The 22,500-nt window shown below is 42.2% G+C and overlaps 3 protein-coding genes and 1 long non-coding RNA gene across 4 annotated transcripts in view; 1 reads left to right on the top strand and 3 right to left on the bottom strand.

The window, feature by feature from the left end:
- LOC138023995 (uncharacterized) overlaps positions 1 to 2,522 on the bottom strand; it is a 14,422-nt gene extending 11,900 nt beyond the window's left edge. Inside the window, exons 1-2 of the long non-coding RNA XR_011126866.1 lie at positions 2,410 to 2,522; positions 2,248 to 2,329 (exon numbers count right to left, since the gene is read on the bottom strand). This is a non-coding gene — a long non-coding RNA (uncharacterized lncRNA). The remainder of the gene's footprint in view (positions 1 to 2,247; positions 2,330 to 2,409) is intronic.
- Positions 2,523 to 5,417: 2,895 nt separating this feature from the next.
- Positions 5,418 to 6,443, bottom strand: LOC138023062 (uncharacterized). The gene has a single exon (XM_068870093.1). It carries the CDS (start codon positions 6,441 to 6,443, stop codon positions 5,418 to 5,420), a length of 1,026 nt encoding a protein of 341 aa, XP_068726194.1.
- A 3,281-nt stretch (positions 6,444 to 9,724) lies between these two features.
- Positions 9,725 to 11,436, top strand: LOC138024552 (uncharacterized). Its single transcript, XM_068871774.1, has one exon. It carries the CDS (start codon positions 9,865 to 9,867, stop codon positions 10,858 to 10,860), a length of 996 nt encoding a protein of 331 aa, XP_068727875.1. The 5' UTR covers positions 9,725 to 9,864; the 3' UTR covers positions 10,861 to 11,436.
- A 149-nt stretch (positions 11,437 to 11,585) lies between these two features.
- LOC138024555 (uncharacterized) overlaps positions 11,586 to 22,500 on the bottom strand; it is a 52,594-nt gene continuing 41,679 nt past the window's right edge. Inside the window, exon 3 of the mRNA XM_068871778.1 lies at positions 11,586 to 12,130. Within this exon, the coding sequence (XP_068727879.1) occupies positions 11,726 to 12,130 (405 nt within the window). The 3' untranslated portion in view covers positions 11,586 to 11,725. The remainder of the gene's footprint in view (positions 12,131 to 22,500) is intronic.

Raw genomic sequence — 22,500 nt, 5'->3', positions numbered from 1 at the left:
TTTTGTGTGTAATATTAACTTAAAGTGCCTTGTGTCGTAAATATGTTCAGATGCGCGGCAGAAAGGTATATGCCCAACAGGCAAGTTCGCCATTCGGAAAAATATAGACATTTGTCTTTAATTTTCTCCCGGCAGTTATATATTTTTTTCGAAGATCGGAAGATGGCGATTTTAATTTTAAAAGCAAAAAAATAACTTAAATATCCCGTTTTTATGCCAGGACTTGGAGACATTTATAGCTCCTACATACTTACAGACACCGGACTGAGACTGAGAATTTCCATCCCTAACTAAAAAATCTCATGTCACTTTTATATTATTTTCAATTTCTCAGTATGGAATTTCCTGCGAGCTTCCCTTGACTCTTCAAACAATTTTTCTAAAACACCAACGAGTATTTTCGGTACGTTTTCTCATTTCATATTTTTTACTTGCTGTGGAAAGTAATCGGAAATACCCTAAAACTGCCATTAAAAAAAAAACGACCAACAGCTTGTGTTTGTTTAATCAACATTTGACAGGATGATGGCAGCTTTAGATGCAACAACCATTTTATTGTTTTTGTGATCAGCCCCAAATATCACCCAAGCTAAAAGGAAACATCACATTGTTAACGCTAATAGTTTTCGGATTCAGTATGACGATTTCTTTCCGGGTACAGATGCTATTAATTACATTTTTCGATCGGAAGTGAGATATAGTCACAGAAAAGAAAAAAAATCATTTTCTTACAAAATAAGTCATTTTCAGTGGAAACATGCTGCTCTGGAGTCTTATATTTGAAGTCGTTCGTGGAAAAACGAGAAATTTAACGGCACATTGCCATCTTGAAAAAAAAGGACCGTTCCTGCTTTCTAATTGACTGAGAAAGTTACTCTCTTTCAATGCCATTAGCTAAACTACCATCTTTACGCCAATGATTTTCAAGTACAATGGAAGGAAATTGTTTTTAACCGATGTCTTTAACTGACAAACTCTAGAATATGCCGATCAAGCATGTCAAAAGGCGAGAGAATGAAGCGCTCGAATGTCACCTATTAGTCTACTTAAATTCAACATGTCAACGAGGTATGCCTTTGAATGAACATTGCGAATGTCACAGATCCGACAGATAGTTGTTATTGAAATCTGGGTTTATAACAGCAAAACGGCTAATTAGAACATAAGACGCGTAAACGAAGCAGAGTCACTGTGGCATTCCACTGTAAGCTTCTTCCGTTAAAAATAGCGCGCGCTCAAAACATCCTCTTCCGTTGAAAAGGGCTTGGTAACTAGCCTGCTTGCAGGCTATACTATACCACTGTTAACCCTGATCGAGAAACAGGAATGCCTCCTCCAGAAGTGAAAGGAAGAAAAATGAGGCGCGCTTCTACCTTTATCTTCTATCCAATATCTAGATACCAGTAAATCGTTTATTCCGTTGGTGTGGAGCCGCAGTAATTTCCGTTTAATGCAAGTCGTTGACTGTATGAACGGTCGTGATCATGTTAACTCAGTCAAGTCTCAGAGTCTGTTTTTCACAGGTCAGTTAAGTCTCAGACCACTGGGATTTTCACTATTTGCCGAATGTCCAAGATTTAGCCAACCACTGAACATCTTACTTTCAGACATCCCCTATATATATAGTCTGAGGAAGTCGCAGACATATCGAAATAATCGAGTGTTCATATTGTCCCGACGGATTCTAGGCGGATGCTATTATTAGACTGCAAAACAGTCATTTTCTTCCATTTTCGGAAGGCGCGAAGCGCCGCAAGCGTGATCCTCGCGTGTGAAGCGCGCGAGCCTCACACGCCTGTAGGCGTCTCTCCCCATTTTCCCTCGCCGTTTCTACACTCGCTCCAGACCTTTCGTTTGAATATTTACCGCGTTGCTTTTCGTTTGAATATTTATCGCGTTGCTTGTGTTCGCAAAAAATACGACTGTTTTGCAGTCTATGCTATTATGTGAAAACGATACATTTGCGTCAGGTTTAGCTGGTTACCAGTCCTACTCTCCTTCGATTTACAAATTAGGACAGCCCTCTAGGGATTTTTCAATATCTCGGCGAAATCTTGGAGTTTTCGGAAATCTCCGAGATTTCCCAACCTATAGGAAGATAAGATTTAGAATTTCTTTACATTTAATGTTATATTTATTTTAATTTCTGCAGAAACGACACAAATTATGTTTTAGACGAGTGAAAGGTAGTATTTGATTAGAATTTCGTTTTTGCACCCTGTATCAAGAAAGTTTCGAAAGCCATACCTGCATGGAGATTGCAGTTCTTAACACATTATGAAAAGTCTTAGCCATCTTGAGCGTACTTGGTTATCACGTTCTTTCCTCGCTGAAAAAATATGAAAGAATACATCGATTTCCGAAGCAAACGTCTGCGCAAAAAAACGTTCAACTTCCACAGTTCCTTACCTCAAAACCACGCGTACTTGACCAAAGCGTTCACTGCAGGTTTCTTTACATGTCAATCAATATTCCAAAACCGTTTCAGCTAAGGTTCCTTTTGACAACCATTAGCATTGCAGTTCCTGTTTGTGATGGAAAATTTGTGCTCAAATTCGTAGTTTTAATTTGCAGAGCGCCAGCCGTTCAAAACACACGTGGAATACGTTGGTGCACGTGCATAACTAATTACGCTTCACGTGTAATTAAGATCCCGCCAACAGGCAACAGGCAGGTCCATATTGTACCAACAGTTAACTGTACACAATAGCCCACTTTCGGTATATAACAATTCAGTCCTAAGCAAAAAACATCATCTCGAGGCTCTGATGGAATTAACTCATACAAATCCTTATATTTATTCCCCAGAGCCTCAAGATGATGTCTTTTGTTTCGGACTGAATTTTAATATATCAAAATCGGTCTATTTGTTAAAAATGATGCCCATCATTGGTGCAACGGAAAACCTTGCCCTAACGTCAAGTGTTAACGCTTGCTTCGTTAATCTACGTTAGAAAGGCTGCGTTATAGAGCAGCAAGAATTATTTTGAATCTACCCAGAGACATGGCAGAGAGTTTTACTTAATCGTTTTTACTATAAACTAGCTGTCTTTAAATGCATGCATAAGGCTTATAATGGAAAGCTGCCTGGCACCCTTAATTACTGAATTGCTAAAGAAAATTTATCAACACCAGCAAGGCTGCCTACTCAGACAAGATCCAAGACATTGCAGAGCGTCTTGAAGAATCACTGATGTACCACCATGAGCAGAGTGTCGATGACAGATCAAGCTCTCTTCGTAACACCATTTACAGTGGTGCATTGCTCACATTTGGCAAGACAGAAAGAAGACCACAAACTGGTTTGATGCTTACATCACAGAGATGGAGCCAGTAACTTTGTAACTCAATTATAGACTACAAAACAGTCGGTTTTCGAATTCTCGCGCCCTAGTAGGGGGTGTGAGGCGTCTCTCTCCAGTCTCAGTCTTCGTTTTCAGCTGCGTTTTCACACTCGCTCCAGACCTTTCTTTTGAAAAGACGCATTCCTCCAACGCAAAATACAGCTGTTTTGCAGTCTATAAACTCAATTAGAGCACGCTACGCACTACTGGTGCCTCGTTTTAAACGGACATTTTATGAAGGACATAAAGACTCTGTGCTTTGAAAATACTGACTTCCAATTGATGCAAGCCACTATAACCTTGCCAAAAAGCTCAAAACTTCAAATCTCTTTAAAGCAGTTAAGGACGGTACCTACTATAGTTATTGCGAATATGTTCTGCGCATCTCGAGATACTCGGAGTAGTAGTAGTAGTAGCAAGAGAAAATGAGGGGACAGAGAGGGAGGCTCAGGGCGTTGGCCGGGATATGTTATGTCCACGAAAGTTATTTTTAGACGAGCGGAAGTCTTTGTTCTAGCGGACGTCTGTCTTCCGAGACGTCCGCATGCAGTCTTGCCTGGCTCTCAGGTTCTTAGTGAAAAGAGAAAATGACGGCGCACGTGGAAGGCTGATGAATATTTATTTTCTTTCAAACATCCGACCGAGGTTGGCCTGCATGCAGACGTCTCGGAAGACTTCCGCTCGTCTAAAAATAACTTTCGTGGACATGACATATCCCAAGGGCTGGACCGGGAGCCTCCCTCTCTGTCCCCTCATTTTCTCTTGGTAGTAGTAGTAGTAGTAGTAGTAGCAGTAGCAGTAGCAGTAGCAGTAGCAGAAGCAGTAGCAGTAGTAGTAGTAGTAGTAGTAGTAGTAGTAGTAGTAGTAGCAGTAGTAGTAGTAGGCATCCTTCTGTCTCGAGAGACAATGGCATGCGTCATGGAGTCATCGGGACTGCTGAGAGCTGCGTCTCGAATGGGTCAGCAGCCCGATCCTTGCATGAGAGTCTCTACCCCAGCGGACACACACAAATTCAGAGGGCAGGGTGTCCGCTGCGTTCTCCTGCCTCGCTTTCCTCCTTCCTCTCCTTTCCTTCAGCTGTAAGATCCTCTTCTCTTCGCCCCTCTTGACCCCAATACTGACCGCGTGGCGCCAGTCATTGCGATCAAGTGCAAGCGCTTCCCAGCTCTCTGTTTCAATGCCTGTGAGTTTCACGTCACGGTTGCAGCTATCCTTGAAACGCCGTGCTGGCTGGCCTATTGGGCGGCATCCTGTAGCCAGTTCACCATACAAGAGACCCTTGGGTATACAGCCATCCTTCATGCGACGTACATGACGGAGTCGACACTTGCAAAGCATGTGATGCATGCTAAGAGAACCTGCTTTCTCCAGCACAGCAACATTGATGACTTTGTCCTGTCATGTGATTCCCTTTTCCATGTGGTTCCCTGATGGAACCTTTCCAGGCGGTTCTCCTGTCTAGCGTATGTCGTCCGAAGACTCGCTGCCGTACAGTAAGCTACTGAGGACGCATGGAGAAAATCATGGAGAAAATCGAATGGAGAAAATCATATCGACCGTGGAACGCTCCGCCGTAAAGCCACACTGAGACTCAGGAAGAACGTGGCTGGCAAGGACTTGCAGGCGAGACAGTACTACACGGGTAAAAACCTTGCCTACGATAATCAGCAAAGATATGCCCCGGTAGTCGTTGCAATCACTGTGGTCGCCCTTGCATTTGTACAGCGTAATGATCTTGGAGTCGCGCATATCCTGAGGTACCTTCCCTTCGCTCCAGCAAAGGCACAGGAGTTCATTAAGTGGTTCCAAGAGGGCTTGCCTTGCCGCACTTGATGATTTCAGGGGGTATGCCATCTTCACCCGGTGCTTTGCCGCTTTCCAACGCATCAATAGCTTTGCTAAGTTCTTCCATGGTCGGCTCGGCGTCAAGTTCCTTCAGTACGTGCACATCCTCGATAGCATCAAGTGCTTCCTGAGAGACTGTGTTTATTCTGGAGTAAAGGTCAAGATAGTGTTCGGCCCATCTTTCTACCTGTTTGTCCTGGGCTGTGATGACTTCCCCTGTTTTGTATTTTAAGGGCGCAGTTTTCTTGGTTGGCTTGCCTGTTGCTTGCTTGATGCCCGCATATATGTCCCTGATATTACCGGTGAGAGAGGCTTGCTGGATTCTCTCTGAGACTTGAAGCCATTAGTTATTCGCGCAGCGGCGTGCCGTTCGCTGGGCCTTGTTCCGAGCGGCCCTAAGAGGTCCTTCTGTGATGGGTCACGCTCGTACTCGACCAGTGCGTTGCGTTTCGCGATGATTGCTGGCTCCATCTCTGTGATGTAGGCATCAAACCAGTCCGTGGTCTTCCTTTCTCTCTTGCCAAATGTGAGCAATGCACCACCGTAAATGGTGTTACGAAGAGAGCTCGATCTGTCATCGACACTCTGCTCATGGTGGTACATAAGAGATTCTTCAAGACGCGCTGCAAACTCTTGGATCTTGTCTGAGTAGGCAGTCTTGCTGGTGTTGATAACTTTCTGCTTGGAGTGATATATTTTTTTAGGTGTCAGTTTCACTATGGAGGCAATCAGAGAGTGATCAGTGTTGCAATCGGCGCTGTGGTAAGATCTCGTGTTGCCGACATTGTTGAGTGAGTCTCGCCTGGTGATAACCCAGTGCAGTTGATGCCAATGTTTTGATCTAGGATGTCTCCATGATACCTTGTGGCATGCTTTGTTCTGAAAAAAGGTGTTCGTCACGCACAGGTTGTGGTAACAGCAGAGCTCAAGAAGTCTCTGACCATCATCATTCATTTTTCCTATGCCGTGATGTCCCAGGATACTTGGCCACGACTCTCGGTCCGCACCCACCTTTACGTTAAAGTCACCTAGGAGGAGAATATGTTCTGACGATGGGACCATGCCGATAATAGTATCCAGGGGCTCGTAGAACTGGTCTTTCACTTCGGGTGGAGATTGCAGAGTGGGTACATAGACACAGACCAGGCGAACGGTGCCTTCTGCCGTTGACAGACGTAGTGTGAGCATTCTCGCTGTGCCATTAGTTGGAACCTGGATCATGCAAAGCAGCGTGTTCTTCACAGCAAAACCCATTCCATGTTCTCTGGCCTCCACGCTGCTTTTTCCCTACCAGAAGGAGTAGTAGTTGTCTTCCTCCAGGGATCCCCTGTCAGGAAGACGCGTCTCCTGCACGACTGTGATGTCGACGGTCAGTCTTAGTAGTTCGCAGTCTATAATAGCTGTCTTGCGGGCGTCATCAACTGCTTTTAGGTCATCGGTCAATCCAATTCGCTGGTTCTTACATTCCAACTTGCTATTTGAAGAGTTGGAGTCCTTGTTTCATTCTTACTGTATTTGCCTGGTGTAAGGTTTAACGATCCAATTGTCAAGCTGATGAGCTTTAAGCTCCAAGCACCCACTGAAGCAGGCGGATCGTGGCGAGTCAGCACCTTACTGGCTGGGGGCTGCCCAGCTTAACGCGGGCGATAGCTGACCAGTCGTATGCCGATGATCCCTCCCACCGTCGAAGACAACCAGTAGCGTCCAACTCTACACCAATCGAACGCGGACTTATAACTCGCAACTGCTGTCTTCCGTGTTGTGCTTTCACCGTGATGCGAGACTGGAGTGGTGACTCTCCTGGGCGACGGTATATGGAGACCTTTTGCTGGCCAGACAACAGGGTCCCCCTCTCGGCTGCACCGACGAATTCCAACGCATTACACTTGGAGCTGGATTGGCTGCCGGAACTGCCGGATGGTAATCGCATTGACGACCAACCGACTTCGGGGCTCCAAACCGGATTTTCTGTCAGGGTTTACTCCCGTAGCCTTTTCCTTCCCGCAAGGCAACGTATTGGGTGTTATATCACACTTGTCCTTGTCCTAAATGGATGGCCTGTCAAGGCTGTCCAGCTCCATCTACTCACCAAGTGCATGTTGGCCGGCTCGCCAGGAGCCGGCCTTTGACAGGTCTTGTACTTTGTCCTGCAGGATGACATGCCACCCGCCTCACCAACAAGTTGCTGGTGGGGGAGCCGGTTTAGACGCCGACCACCCGTCCATGCGGCAGGTTGTACTGGGTTACAATGTTACCAGTAGCAGACAATGTCTGACCTGTCTGACCTGACCTTTATAACCTTTATGGGGATATTTTTGCGTAGTTCAAAACTATGCAGAGAAAGCAGAACTTAGCAAGTGCTCTTGGTATCCAAAAAGAAAATTGGGGGTAACCATGCAATTTTCAGAGATAATTAAGCTTTAATTTGGAAAAGAAAGCCATACATTGCCTTGTATTTTAAAGCTTGTTACAAATATTGTTCATTAGTTATCTTCGAAAAATACGTGGTTACCCCCAATTTTCTTTTTGGATTTTAATAACAACTGTTAAGATCTGCTTCTCCCGCATGTTCAGTAAACAGCGCAAAAATACTTTTCAATTAGTAGGCACCGAATTTCAGCCTGAGCCGCTAGTTTTGAACTTGTGGAGATTTTGTATCTATTTGAAATTGTTTCAATGTTGCATTGATAGTATTTCAATACGTTTTAAAAAGGAAAGGAACTTTATTAAAGTGTCTAGTCGATTTAGCGCTGGAGCACTAATTGGGGACACTGTAAAGTGAAATCAACAATCAACACAAATCAAATCAAATGCTGGTTTTTGAGGAGAGGGGAAACCGTAGAACCCGGAGAAAACCTCTCAGTGCAGAGTAGAGATCCAACAAACGCAACCCACATATGACGCCAAGTCGAGGAATCGAACCCGAGCCACATTGGTGGGAGGCGAGTGCTCTCACCACTGCGCCATCTCTGCACCCCCAATTGTATTTTAATACATAGCCATAATTAACTTATTGTAAAACTGCATTTTAATTTGTATTTTAACATAAAATAGTAATGTATTGTACTTATATCATACATATCGTGTATAAATAAAGGCGACCTACCGAAGTACCACCCTACCTACCCTACGCGGTGGCACACATAAAGCAGTAGGTACGTCTGACTACCTTTTCTACAGCGATGCCGTGACAATTGCCTAAATTTAACAAATTGATGTCGGTTTTTCATGCGTCTGTCCTGTTATTGAGAATGAATTTCGTCATAACCTAGTCAAAGTAGCTGTGGATCCACGAGGCGATAGCCAAGTGGATCCGCAGACTACTTTGACAATATTATGAGGAAATTCATTCTTAATAACAGGGCAGACGCATGAAATGAGCGAGCGAGAATTTTGCAGTCATTCTAAAAAGGGATTTGATACAAAGATGTTACCCTCCTGATAGCATGTTGCTCTTGTGTCACTGTCAATTTTTGCCTGTCTTTTTTCAATTTGGCATTTCTGGGTAGGGAACTGAATTTAAATATTCTATGGTGAAAGGTACTTGATATTCTGTTTATTCCATTTTAGTGTCAAATTATTTCAATGTACTGGCTTTTCGCAAAGGAAAAATGTCGTATTCGCTTGGTACAGCGTCGTATTTGAGAGCACCAGATAATTTATAAAACGATAGCCTGCGTAGCTGGCAGATTGTAGATTGTTGTTTAATCCTAGAAGTCGTATGACTATACAGGATGGTAAAACAGTCAGCGACGAAATAGAAAAGGGGGCAAACAAAAATTAATAAAATAAATAAATTGTTATTCCATACGCGCGAGATGTTTTATCGCGGGATTATCTAAAGGGTCTTTAAACACGCACGAGAGCGACTGCTATTGAGACATTTTATCGCGGAATTATTTAAAAACTCGCTAATATCGAGCGAGTGCGATGGTTGCTTCGTTTCTTTTGGCCGTGTTTCTTTCGGCTTCGCCGCTCGCGAAAATCCCTCGCAGCTTCGCCGCTTCGAAGGCAGTCGCTCTTGTGCGTGTTTAAATAATCCCGCGATAAAAAATCCCGCCAGCTACGTGCAGGCTAATAAAGCGATCACATTTATTTTCTTTTATGATATTTCAAAATTTAGGCTTTTCCAAATAGAATTGATTAATGGCATGAAAGGGAAATTTCAAGAAATAAAAGCATATTAATTTTCATGTCAAACTTTATTGCTCCATGAAGTAATTATATTGCCCTCTGCGTTTTTGTCATAAATAACTGATGTTGGCCTATAAACAAATCGAGCCTGGTCGCAGTTGTATCACACAGTCTCGTGCCTTGTTTTCTCCTTGGTTATTTTAGCTTCGACTCATGATTTGAAAACACGACTGTTTTTTTTTAAAAGAGCCAGAGCTAAGTGTTTTAAATGAACTTAATTCGGCAAATAAACATCTTTTATTTCATTCGCAGAACCTTTTCAGGAACCAATCAGAAGCTACGGTTTCCCCAGCAAAGTTGACAAATGTTTAAGCGTGCAAAATCTTTTGACAAACACAGTCGTTCAAATTCAAATAGGACAACAGCTGCTTGGGGCAGTAAAGATTGTATTTTGGCGGCTCAAAATTTACGATTAAGCAAGCCGAGTAAGTTAACATTTACCTCCAGGAGGATTTAGTCGCGATTCGCAAATTTGAGTATAATGGGGGACTTCCCATCGTATGAAATAAGTTCGGCAATGCTCAGCACTTTCAACGTCAATGCACAGAAGACACATCAACTTGCGAAGAAGGTAAAGAGCTTGGAATCTGACAGGGACTTGCGACTTTTAAATGTGAAAGTTGAGAGGGATGAATTGAATTCTGAGTCTCCTTCAATGAGGCGAAAATTCGTAAAAACCCCAACATTTCAAAATGGAATGCGAGCTGGGACATCAGTTCCACACCTCGAAAATTTCGACCTTAATGGCTTGCATAGAGATGAAGAAACCTCAAGACTAAAAAAACCACAAAGCCTTCCAACGCTACACTTGAATCAAGCTTATTTCATTGCTACTCCTCCAAGAAGTAGAAAAACAGCTAAAGGGATACTGCGTTTACCAATCAATTCCACGCCCAGTCAATCTAAATTGCAATCGCCACTTGCATCTCCTTTGCCTAGTCACAAGGTATTAACTCGATTTTCTAGCTCTCCGCCGATGTCCTTGCGCGCTACTTCCAGCGCGGCAAAAGCGAAAACGCTCCGAAAAGACAATAGCGAAGAGTGTACACAACAAGATTCACCTTGGTTACGGGGCTCAAGCACTGAGTCACTCGTGTCTCTAAATTCACCTGTTGACTCAAAACTCGATCAGAGAAATAAGCAATTGACGCAAAGACCCGTTACAGCCTCAGTTTCTGGAAGAGACCAGTGCAGAGCCGAGCCAGTTCACCGGGGGCTTCTGTTGATGCCCGTTTCATCGTCAAAACCACAAAAACCAAAAGAGAAAAGGGAAAATGTCTTTGATCGACTGTACCCAGGTGGAAAGAAACGCGAAATGAAAATTTGCAATCGCGATCGCGAAACTCCGTTTAGGTTCGGTGATACGACGTTGAAGGCGACGAGGCGTTGGTCGCTCTCGCTTTCAGACTTGTCGGCATCATTGGAAGAAGTAAAAGCCTGTCGCTACTTGAGGGACAAGAACGGTACAGAAACTTGAGATTAACTCGTTCTTCGAATTTAAGTGTCATTCGAATATGCTATTTCTGTTGACAGCAACGATTTATTGAATTGAACTTTACTGAACCGAATGGGATTGTGTTGATTATCATTTGTCGCGGCAGTGAACGGGCTTCCCTCAATAATTTTGCCCTTTATGTGATAAATATGTAATCGCAATGTGCCATCGTGCAATTGAGGATGAATTTCAATTGTGTTTTCCAAGTGTGAAAACTTTGAAAGTACACGTGAAATTAATCCTTAATTGACCTTGGGCCTATGCGATTACATATAAGAAACAAATATGACTTGACTATCGCCTGTTAACTTGATTCAGTTTCTTCGATATTCTGCTTATCACTTTTCTAGGAAGAGGATTACGACAGCTATAAACGGTCTATATCCGCCTAAACGTATAGGACGAAAGTCACTTCTGGATAAAACTTTACAGTTGAAGCTTCCGCAATGAGCGAATGCTTTTTAAAAGCTTTTTTCTATTTACAAAATAGCCGGAAATTTACAACAGGGTTTTTCAGTAACCTATAATTGTTGTATAGTACAAATTAAAGCTGTCGAAAACTTGAAGTTTCGAAGATGCTGAATAGAGATACATTCAGTAATTTGTTCAATCAAACCATGCCAAGGAGTAAGCAGGACTGCTTAAAGCCTCGGCGCAGTTCCAACGGTGCAAAAAACAAAAACAACAACAACAACAACAGTAACAGCAACAACCGGCAGGCCTTTCATTGTAGCCTGGGGCCTGGGGATAAGTAGTTTGGTTATGTTGGCGCCGCGGCAAGAAAAAATGTGTGAAGGGGCTAAGCCCGCCTCATGTAAATTTACATTTACGAAGTTCCGAACGCAAGTTATTTCCACAAAACAGATTCATTTCTTGCTGTTGGCATCTTCAGCGGACAAGACGACCGCGTGTTAAAAGAATGATGCCTTTTAAGGCTTGCCGCTGCCTCTAACATGGAGGCAAGATCTGGTAAGGAGCTTGACCTCCGGCGACCCTTTTGAAACGATGAGATAGTGAGCGGTTTTGCTCTGTCGTCGATTTGTGTTTTATCTCTGCGGATACCAAATTGCTTTCGGAACCATTTCTTTGTGAGCGGACTAGGAGGTGGCTTTAGATATCCAACTTTTTCACTTTCGGCTTCTCCTGATTTAACATATGATTGCCTTGTTTGACTGACCGATTCATCTACTTCCTTACTTGCTTCATCTGACTGTAAAACAAGCTGTGTTAGTTTGTTCTGGTCTTCTGTCATCTGTGGGAAAGAAAGGAACGCATCCTTTACATATTTCATGTCGGAAAATGATATATATTTATATACTGAAATTAGTTTATGATTACGAAATAGTAAAGATGCGCTTGTTTTGTTCGGGTGTTATTCCAGAACGAGAACATCGAAAATGATTTGCAAGTTTACATCTGCTTCAAGAAGTTCTTCGAAAATGGAACTGTGCTAGATATTTTGCAAGAAAAGACATACCGAATTTCAAATGAAGATAAACCGGCTTTGAGGAAGTTTACATACATACATGTACTTGATTGATTGACCTTGACCACACTCTATAGCGTGTTTTACACGTGTGCCTAAACAATGGAACGGCGGACATGCTGGTGTCCCCAACTAATCCCCCGGGAATTGAGCTCGATTGGCATGCGAACATTTTCTTTAATTTCCGTGGAAAAACAAGGTTACTGATCACGTGAGTGAAAACATTCTATAGGGTGTTATCAGGGCCAATGAAACACCCGAAAGGAACATTTTTTTCCTTGAGAATCCCAACTGACCGGAGGCAAACCAGTTGGCTATTTACAAGTTCAACAGACTTAATTAGCTATTACAGGGTAATGTGAAGTGCTAGTTTTCTACCCATATAGACCACGCGAGCGCCAGCCCTACTTATGGAAATGGGCCCACGCAAGCTCAGAGAAAAACCACAACCAGGGTGGGAAATGAACCCACGACCCCCAGGCCAGACCACCGCTGCTCTACCGACCGGGCTACAAGGTCAGACGGGAGCAGGTCGTGGGAATTTAAGATGCCAATGTCACGGCAATGACATTGTTCAGACATTGACATTGACAATGACATTGTTTGACATTGACAAGTTCAGCCGAGAAGTTGAACCAGGGACGACCAGGAACAAATTGAATGAGTTGTCAGAACGGGTCTTGAACCCGGGATGTTCGGATCTCAAGGCAAGCTCCTTAACCACTGGCTCACTTCAAAGAAGCTGCAATCATGAAATAGCACATTCTTGGAACAATTTCCTAGAAAAATATGAGCAACGTCTGTGGCACAACATACTAACTATATTACAACAATCTGGAAAACTCTTGTTTCCGCTTGTTTGCGATTTTGGTTTGTAAGTGGCATTTCATTTGTATTCACCTACGAATACATACATACACACATACATAGTGAGTGATTCATACATACATATGTACACACTTTGTTTATGGAGGGTAACACTAAATAGCTAAAAGCTAATAACTAATTGTGGCCCTCAAAAATTAGTAAAAATACGGAATTTAAATATCTAAAAAACTATGCTATCAAATCTATAAATTCTAATAAATACTAAATTAAATTAATGTCAGGCTAAATATTAAAGTGATTTAAACTAAGCTGTTCTTTAAAAATTACATTAAATAAACTCTTCTTAAATACAGGAAGAGAATCCTTACGTCTTAATTCTAAAGATACCTCATTCCAAAGTGTACAAGCTCTAACCAACAGGGCCTTTCCATCTCACGTATATACTTAAAGCAAACTAAATTAAATTTAGCATACCTAGTATTTCTAGAATGGACTTGACTATTAAAATGTTTGATTAAATTATTGGGTAAGGTACCCTGAATAAGTTTGAAAACTAGAGAACAACTGCTTATCGTATTTTGTTCATAAAAGGGAATCCATTTTAACTTATGAAATAATTGTACAGATGGCAAAACTCTATCGAATAACCCCAGCCGCCCTTTTTTGCAGCTTCAATACTCTGTTCAAAGATTCTTTTTCACAACATGACCACATAACACTAGCGTAGGTTATTAGAGGATGAATTACCGAATCATAATATAACAGTCTTTGCTTAAGAGGCAGATGAACTCTGATCTTTCTGAGAAGCGCTATACGTTGAGAAAGCTTCTTACAAATTTTATCAACATATTGACTAAACGATAAGTGACTATCAATATCTAAACTTAACAGAGTAGCACTAGAAACATTGCTCACTAGGTCATGATCACTACACTTCACTGATGGTTGAAAATCCAATTTGGATTCAAGTCTCTTGCCAGTCACGATCATTGCATTTGTCTTATCTACATTAATGGGAAGTTTATTTGACAAATCCCAGTTTAGGATTTCAGCTACAGAATTATTAAGGCCACTTTCAAGTTTATGCATAGACTTATTGTCAGCAGAGCAGGTGATGGTCGTATCATCAGCATACAGATCTACCCGCGCTGTAAATATCAAGTGGCAAATCATTAATAAATACGATAAAGAAAAGAGGACTTAAAATAGATCCTTGTGGTACTCCTTGGACCATGGTTAATACAGGCCTTGCAAGTACGAATTCTTGCCATCAATGCAGACCAACTGACCGGCGTCTACCCGAGAGACATGACTGACACCAATCTTATGCTCTGTCGTTAACCATAGGCCTCCATGGCCAATTTCAGCAATAATAAATTATGGTCAACCATGTCGAAGGCTTTACAGTAGTCAACGAGTAGTACTCCACTCACTCTGTTGTTGTCCATATTTAATAAGAGCTCATCAACTATTTTAATCAGAGCAGCCTCAGTACCATAGTGCTTACAAAAACCTGACTGTCTAAAATAAATCAAGTTGTTCACTTGAAGAAAGTCATACAAGGAATCGTGGACGCAACGCTCAATAACCTTAACCATAATAACCTCAATAACGCTGTGCCTGGATCTCCCGTGACTTTTTTGTTTAGTTCCCGAACTGCCTTAGGGGAAAATAAAACATAACGTTTGCCTGGTATGTGCATGCCGTGAATTAAGTTGGCAAGGCGTTGTCCTGAGAAAGCAAACAGTAGATGAACCTGCTATACAATGCTCAATTTTGCTGCGTACAATCGGTTTACATTTAACATAACCCAACCAAACCCTCCCCCTAACTTACCTATATACTTATGTCTGTGGGGACCGCCATGTGTTTCTCAATACGATTCTGTGACTAGTTTCGACCGTTTTAAAGCGGCTATTTGTTTCTAGATTGCTAGCGATATTTCCCTGTTTATATGGTAACCTTAAAACAAGCTTTCCGCGCCATGTTGTTGAAATGCGACATGAAAAATAAGATATGATGATGTATCAGAAACGTCACGAACATCATTCTTAAGAGCATTATGCAATCAAAGGTAATCTTAAAGTTAAAATCCCTCGTTTCTTCTTTAGTTTTCCTCTTTGAAATAATAAGCAACCCATCATCACCCATGTAAAGTTATAGGGTTGCTAGTCGCAAGAGCTTTTCAACTCACTTGAAAAAATAGGAAAACTTTCATTTTAATTTCTGAATTCACTGAAAAGCTTACTTGCATGGCAATTACCCTGTGAACAACTTTTTTCCGCAAGTGATAATCGGAGAATTTACCATGATCATGTTAGTCAAAATACATGGCAGAATTATCTCTCCATGGATTCAATAATATTTTAGTTTATTTTTCGATTCTTTGTTTTTATTGCCATGCTCATGAAATTCTTTTCATCTGCTTTTTTCACTTTTGGAGGGTGGGAGAGGTGAACACAGCCAACTCTTTCATCGAGACACCACCCAAAAACTACTATAAGCTTCAGTAATCATTGCAAAAACTTACGTTTTCGACAATGACGTAAGCTGAATTTGTATCTGACTTTCATGATAACAATTCTATCTCCCAACCAAGCTAAAATACGTAGTTTCATGAGAAGCAAAGGTCCTGAACCGTCACTGAAAATGTTTTACACATCTAAGCAAAATAAAGTTCGGGACGAGATGAAGACAATGATACAGTTTCTACTGATTATGCGGCTAAGCCAAAAATTAAATCATGTTACAAAGAAAAAAAGAGCAAACCACTTAACTCGCGCGGTTGTCTTGTCTTTTTTTTCTAAAAACATACTTAACGTCTGTGTGGGCATAATATAAATGATTGCAACAGGAAAGGTGTTCATAGCCCGGATTTGCATATGTAAACTAATATCCTACCCCCATCCCCCCCCCCCCCCCAAAAAAAAAAAAAGGAAAGCGTGAAATACGTTTCCTACAAAAAATACGAAATAAAAGTAAGTGACATAGCGAGAATTATTCATTGGCAGTTGCTCATGGATGAAGGAGTTTTCAGAAAAAAGAAAGTTCATAATTTTGTCGAAAAAACACTAGTCTCTTTTTATCAAGAAAATGCTGATAACTGAGTTGAGTTGGAATCGAAGACACGCACAATCGGGAAATGAAAAAAAAAATACTTGATATAGGTTCCTCTGTGATGTAAGTCGCGTAGATTTCGAATTGATCAAAATCAGCTTAGCGAAGTAATATCGAGTTTATGTTAGTTACATTTCGTTACCTTTATAATACGAAGGAAAATCTTCATTCAAAGACGGAGCAGGGATCACAGATAGCAACCAGCTGCGTTATTCTTTCAGCTTGACTATTTAACGAGTGATATGCCATGAATAATAGCACTGACAAACCACAAAACCATAACAATGCCAAACGATGTGTCTTATTGTTTAAAAAAGGGTTATTGTGATATTTTCGTTACGGCGAAGAGGTTCCTTTATTATCGCTACTGTATTAGAAATACTTGACAACAAAAACGTCATTGTCAAAATATAGACAAATCATATCAGTTACCTACAATCAATAGAACTGTAGTTGTGAATTAGGTGCTTCCTTTCATTTATTCTCAGTAAAGATGTAAATTTTATTTAAGGCAAAGCAACTATTATTTCATCGGCTACAAGATCTGGCCTCGGTTGTTAAAAAGGTGGATAACGCTATCAACCGGACAAATCACTATCCAGCGGATAAACACTAGCAAACCAATTGAGTTATCCAGTGGATAGTGATTTATCCAGTGAATAACGCTATATCCACCCTTCGAACAACTGGCGTCAGGGCCTCTACAGTAATAAAAGGACTCTGAAATGCCTTAAAACACCGCAAATGTGCAATAAATAATTCTGAATGTGATCATTTGCACAAAATTCATAGCGAATGTTTGTGGCACCCATTTCGTTCATAATTTGTTCTCAGCCATTTTATAAGGAAACAAGGCACCGCGGGCAGAAGATGTTTTCAACTAACCTCGTTTCAAGGAGATCCTGGGAACGAGGTTGTCATTAAAGCCGGAGATAGGCAGCGGTCGAACTCACTAAAGACGGTTGCTGGGCCCGTGGCTGAGACAAGAGAACGCGATCTCAGTCAACGGGGACACAAAAGGGTGTAAGAGAGATGTAACCGTTTCGCGATCAAAAATCAGCAAAGTATCAACATTCAGAAAAAAAACTCATGGCCATAATAATGGCAAGAGGGTAAGGTTCGACAACCTGGAAGCCCTGTGCGCCGCACTGGTTTGGTCGAACGATCCAAGGCGCTTGATGTTCTGAAAGTATCGCTTTCTTCCCGTGACGGTTGTCATCCCATCTTGAGTCGGTGAAGAAGAAGTGGATGAAAAATGCCTCTTCTTGGTTTCCTCGTCTAATTCACCGGAGATGTCTGATACTGATCTTGTGCGCCGACGAACTTTCACTTTGCACTTCCTCGTCGCTACATCTCCTTTCTTGTTCCTTCTTGGTTACGTTTTTTCTTTCTTCTTTCATACTTGCAATCGTCTCTATACTTGCCAATCGCGCTGGTCCAAGCGAAGTAGGTACAAGTAAACCGTGTTTCTTACGGCTTGCTGCATCGAACATTGCAGAGAGGTCTGGTAATGATCTGAACTTGACCGACGGCGAAATCTTTCAGCCATTGCTGTATTAGCCAAGGTGTCCGATTTTTCCCAGCCTGCAGGTTGCCTTTCATTTCGGCGAATTCCAAACTGGTGGCTAAACCATTTCTTTGTCAGGGGTGATTTCAAATTCCCAGGTCTGCCATTCTCCTTTGCAAACTGAACTTTTGAGTTGCTTGATCTGTTTTCCATCATTTTCTTTATCTTCGTGTCTACTCCAGCAGCAAAAACGATTTGATGATAGGTTTGCTTTCAGAAAACATAGAACAACGACACGAGTACACTGTTGATCCACAGCACAACCTACTGGGAAACGCGAAAAATATACTAAATCAAACCTTATTCATTTCTAAACTCCTTGTACTTTTACGTTTCTAAAAATATGACACCAAGTTTTAACCCTTTGACGTTCAAATCGGCCTAAACAGGCCAGACTTACTATTTTACTTTGAGACGATTTTACTCGTCAATGGGGAACCCCTGGGAGTCAATGGGTTAAACTCTTATCGTGAGAAAAAACAATTAGAAGTAACCATAGTGATGATAGTAGTGATGACGATGACGATGACAATGACAATGATGATTACGACGGACAAGCAGTGCAATTATTCTTGATATTCATGTGATGATGTGACTGGCGTCGATTACATTATCGTTTCCTGATCGGTTACTCGCTCGAGGTGTCATGTTCCTAAGAGAAAACAAAAACAATGCATATACAAAATCTGGGGGGACAAACAAAGAGTATTATGGTATTTTCCGAAGTGGCCCATTGCACTCAAACTTTAGCAACCTTTCCAGTCTTTATAAGGTGACAGATTATAGAGGAGCGCAGAATTGTGAGGGATACGTATACACTCACTAAGCCAACCAGAATCGGAGTACAACTTATCCAGTTGCAGGTAGGTCGCATGCAAGAAATGCCCGACGATATCACATGTCAACATACACCACAATATCCAAAAAAATAATTATAATGAAGGCTATCAACGATACCTCAAACGTCTACCGTGAGCACTTGATATACATGCATACATGCAAATTCAATAATTGGTCAGAACGGGTCCTGAACCCGGGATCTCCGGATCTCAAGTAGGCTCGATTACCAGCTGCTGTTTCGGGAAATGAGCCAGCGCTCACTCACGAAATCACAATGTTCTCGGGGAGGATACCCGAACTCGAGTGAGCGGCGGATATCGAGCCTAGATCTCAAGCCAAGCGCCCTAACCACCAGGCCACACTTCCTCCCAAACTGGATCAGCCATCCCATGTACGAGCAATGGTTACTTGACATTCGATTTGAGCCGATGTCGACGTCGCCTTCACAAAGCCTGCCACCTACCAGGAACGGGCAGGTGGACAAAGCAGTCCCTAAAACTGAGGGGCAAACACAGACACCTGGTCAACTAAACAATCTCCCACAATACAACTGCTGACTAGACCAAATATTAGACTACCGAGGTGGACAGAGTCATCACATTTTCCAAACGGTAAAAGCAAACAAGAAACCTGGCTAGAAGCATTGAGCAGTACATTTGACGTCACTCTCAACCGCCCAAAAAGCTGCATGGATGAACCAGTGAGTCAAGGCTACCTTTGAAAATGGATCAACTTTAATGGTTTGTGAGAGGAATTTGCTTCTGATATGATTTGGGGTAAGGGTTAATATGATTCAAAATGTTATTTACACACAAGAAATAAAAACCAACACTCTCTTGTTCTGGGGCCCATCCAAGGCAAGCAAGACGCTCATCGCAAAAATCGTCTTTGACGCCTTTCGAAAGGTAGGTCACCAACAGAATTGTTTTCAGGAAAATCTTCAATGTTGTCATTGCTTTGCTTGTCATTTTGTAACAATTGCTTGATAACGGAAGGATATAATATTTGATTGGCTTTCTACATATGGCATGATAATTGACGTGACAGGGAGCCTAGCAACACACGATGACTTCACATCGGTTCAGAAAGGTCCGGCGTCCATGATAGGCTCCCAAGCGATGTGGTAACATGTCGTGTGTGCGCCTTTGTTCTACGGGCTCTTTTCCTTTTCTGTTTCTGGCTGCTGCTCTACATTCTGTGTACTTCGAGAGAAGTCATGATTCACTCTGTCTTTCCCTGCGTTCGCAAAATGACATCGCTGGAACACCCTTCAGTTTTCTGAAACTGTGTGCTCTTGCTGCTCTCAGTCTTATCCAAGGATCGTGGCAACAGTGCTGTGTTGCAAGGAATAAGTGGGGTTGCAAGTCGTAAATACGTATCGCGTCAGTTCTTATTCCGCTTATTGTCCTTTATTTGATGAACGCATTTAGCTATGGAGATAAACCGGATATGAAGTTTGAGGATATGTTTTGAAATCTCAGTACTGATTCACCGTCCTGGTAAATGCTCAATCATCTAACCCCGAGGTACAACTTTTAGTTTATGTTTGGTTGGCGCGTGCGCGAATTCTTCAAAGATCCAACGATCCTTTGATTATCACACTAGGCAGTTAGAAACAGGGCTTTGATGGAATTTGAATGTCTGGGTGAGTGTAGTGTTGTTGGTAACGCTGCCTAAAGTTGACTTAGGCTTAGCTTGTCCAAACGTCAGTGACCAGCAACACATTTCTCCTCGAAAACACACTCACCCGGAAGATTAAATTCAATGATCAAGGTGTGCGAGTTTGAGACATTGTTAACACTCCCAAGGCCAATCTCGTTCGCCGAGTCTCCGTTATCAAGGGAACGAGTCAGGTTTTCTTTTATTCAGCACCACGAACACGGACTCTGACCACAGCCAAAGCAGGAAACCCGCGAATCACGGACTTACGCCTCTATTCCGCGCATTTTCAGAAATTTGAAACAATAACGGTCGTCGACGGTTACAACATTATACCATTACCGAAACTGCGCGTATCTTTTGCTATGACTAGGTGCTGCTTCCCTGTTAGCAGAGGTCTCTTTTCTTTTCGCGTTCGCTGGGCTGACGAGTACGGGAAAAGATACCTCTGTCATGATTGTCATGATTGTCACATGCAGTAAGACATTGGGTGTGCACTTCCCCTTGCCCCTCTTACTTTTTGGGAACAAGTTTGTCCGGAGGCTGAAGTGAAACCCACATGGGTTACATTGCCGACGTACACAGGTGAAACTGTGCATCTCTTGGGAGACGTGCATGTGAAAGTTAAGTACGTGGGATCACAGCATACATTGCCTTTATCATATTGATTTTATGTGAAGGAACTACGGCTTTATTGTGCCGAAACTGGCTGTCAGATATCCAATTGGATTGGAAGACCTTGCCTGGGTTGAATCACATTAGACACATTTCCAGTATTTCCTCTTACACATTGCCCCCAGGAAACCAGACCTTAGCAGCAGTACTTGAGCCCCAACTTGGATGTTACACTGGGACACCAGTTGTGCTGAATGAAAGTAAGGAAGCGAAAATTCACAATGCCAGACCAGTTCTTTATGCTTTGCAATCCGAATTGGAGAATGCTCTTTTTAAAATAGGAAGAGAAAGTGTAATTGAACGGTGTCATCTGCGAGTAGTGCAGCACCTATCGTAGTAGTTGGAAAGAAAGACAGTGATGATGTTCGTGTCTGTGGTAATGTTAACGTACCATACAAGTGTACGTGTTGAAATCTATTGAGGATATGCATTCTGCTCTTAGAGGATGCACTGTATTTCGTGTCCTTGATATGAAGCAAGCCTATCACCAATTACCAATTGCAAGAGTACCACAGTCTTACCTTGCAATTAATACTCACATTGGGTTGTTCGCATTCAGAAGACTTTCAAATGGTATTCATTCTGGTCCTGCTATTTTTAAAGAATCATGGACGACTTGTTGTCAGACATTCCAAAGATGATATCCTGCTTGCTGGCACAGATGAAGAGGACCATCTTCGCACGCTCTCCTTGGTTTTGGAGCGACTTCAGTTCTTAGTGCCGGGTTCAGACTGAACAAGACAAGGGTAAATTTCTTCAATCATTAGTGGTGTATCTTGGTCATGTCAGAAATGGGTCTCCACCCAACGGAAGACAAACTTAAGGCCATCCGTGACGCCCCCAGACCCAAGGATGTGAGTGCTTGAACTTCTTATGTTTTACTCACGGTACATGCCTCATCATCCCACAGTGCTAGCTCCTTTACAGAAACCCCTTAAGAAAGATACGACATGGAGATGGCCGAAAGTCGAAGATGATAAACTTTGGCAGCCAAGCAGCTTGTTCTCGAATCCCAGGCATTGATTCAATATGACCATTCATTACCTCTTTTTCTATCCTGCGATGCCTCATCTTATCCTGTCTAATAAGATTGATGGTCAATTTCGACCTGTGGCTTTTATTTCTGGCACCTTAACCCATGCTCAACAAAATTACTCTCAATTAGAAACCGAGGCCTTCAGCATCATCTTTGGGTTAAAACGGTTCCGACAACATCTGTATGGTCGTCTCTTTACAATTTTAACTTACCATCCCCCCTTGCTGACCCTTTTGGGTCCCCAGAAACCTCAGTGTTCCTGCCCATGCAGCAAGACGAGTTAAGCACACAGCAAGGTTATGTGTTGTGGGCTAATCGTGTTAGTGTTCCTCCTTCACTCCAAGAGAAAGTGTTGCACGAGCTGCATCACACCCAACCCGGGATATCTCGAATGAAATCTTTGGCTAGATCTTA

Source organism: Montipora capricornis, chromosome 11 (genome assembly GCF_036669925.1).
Source record: "Montipora capricornis isolate CH-2021 chromosome 11, ASM3666992v2, whole genome shotgun sequence".
NCBI lineage: Eukaryota > Metazoa > Cnidaria > Anthozoa > Scleractinia > Acroporidae > Montipora > Montipora capricornis.
Note: the sequence above shows the minus strand (reverse complement) of the source record. Positions and strands in the feature narration are given on the sequence as shown.

Bases quoted from the DNA above. Each gene is read 5' to 3' on its own strand.
- LOC138023062 (XM_068870093.1), bottom strand. From the start codon at position 6,443: ATGGGTTTTGCTGTGAAGAACACGCTGCTTTGCATGATCCAGGTTCCA.
- LOC138024552 (XM_068871774.1), top strand. From the start codon at position 9,865: ATGGGGGACTTCCCATCGTATGAAATAAGTTCGGCAATGCTCAGCACT.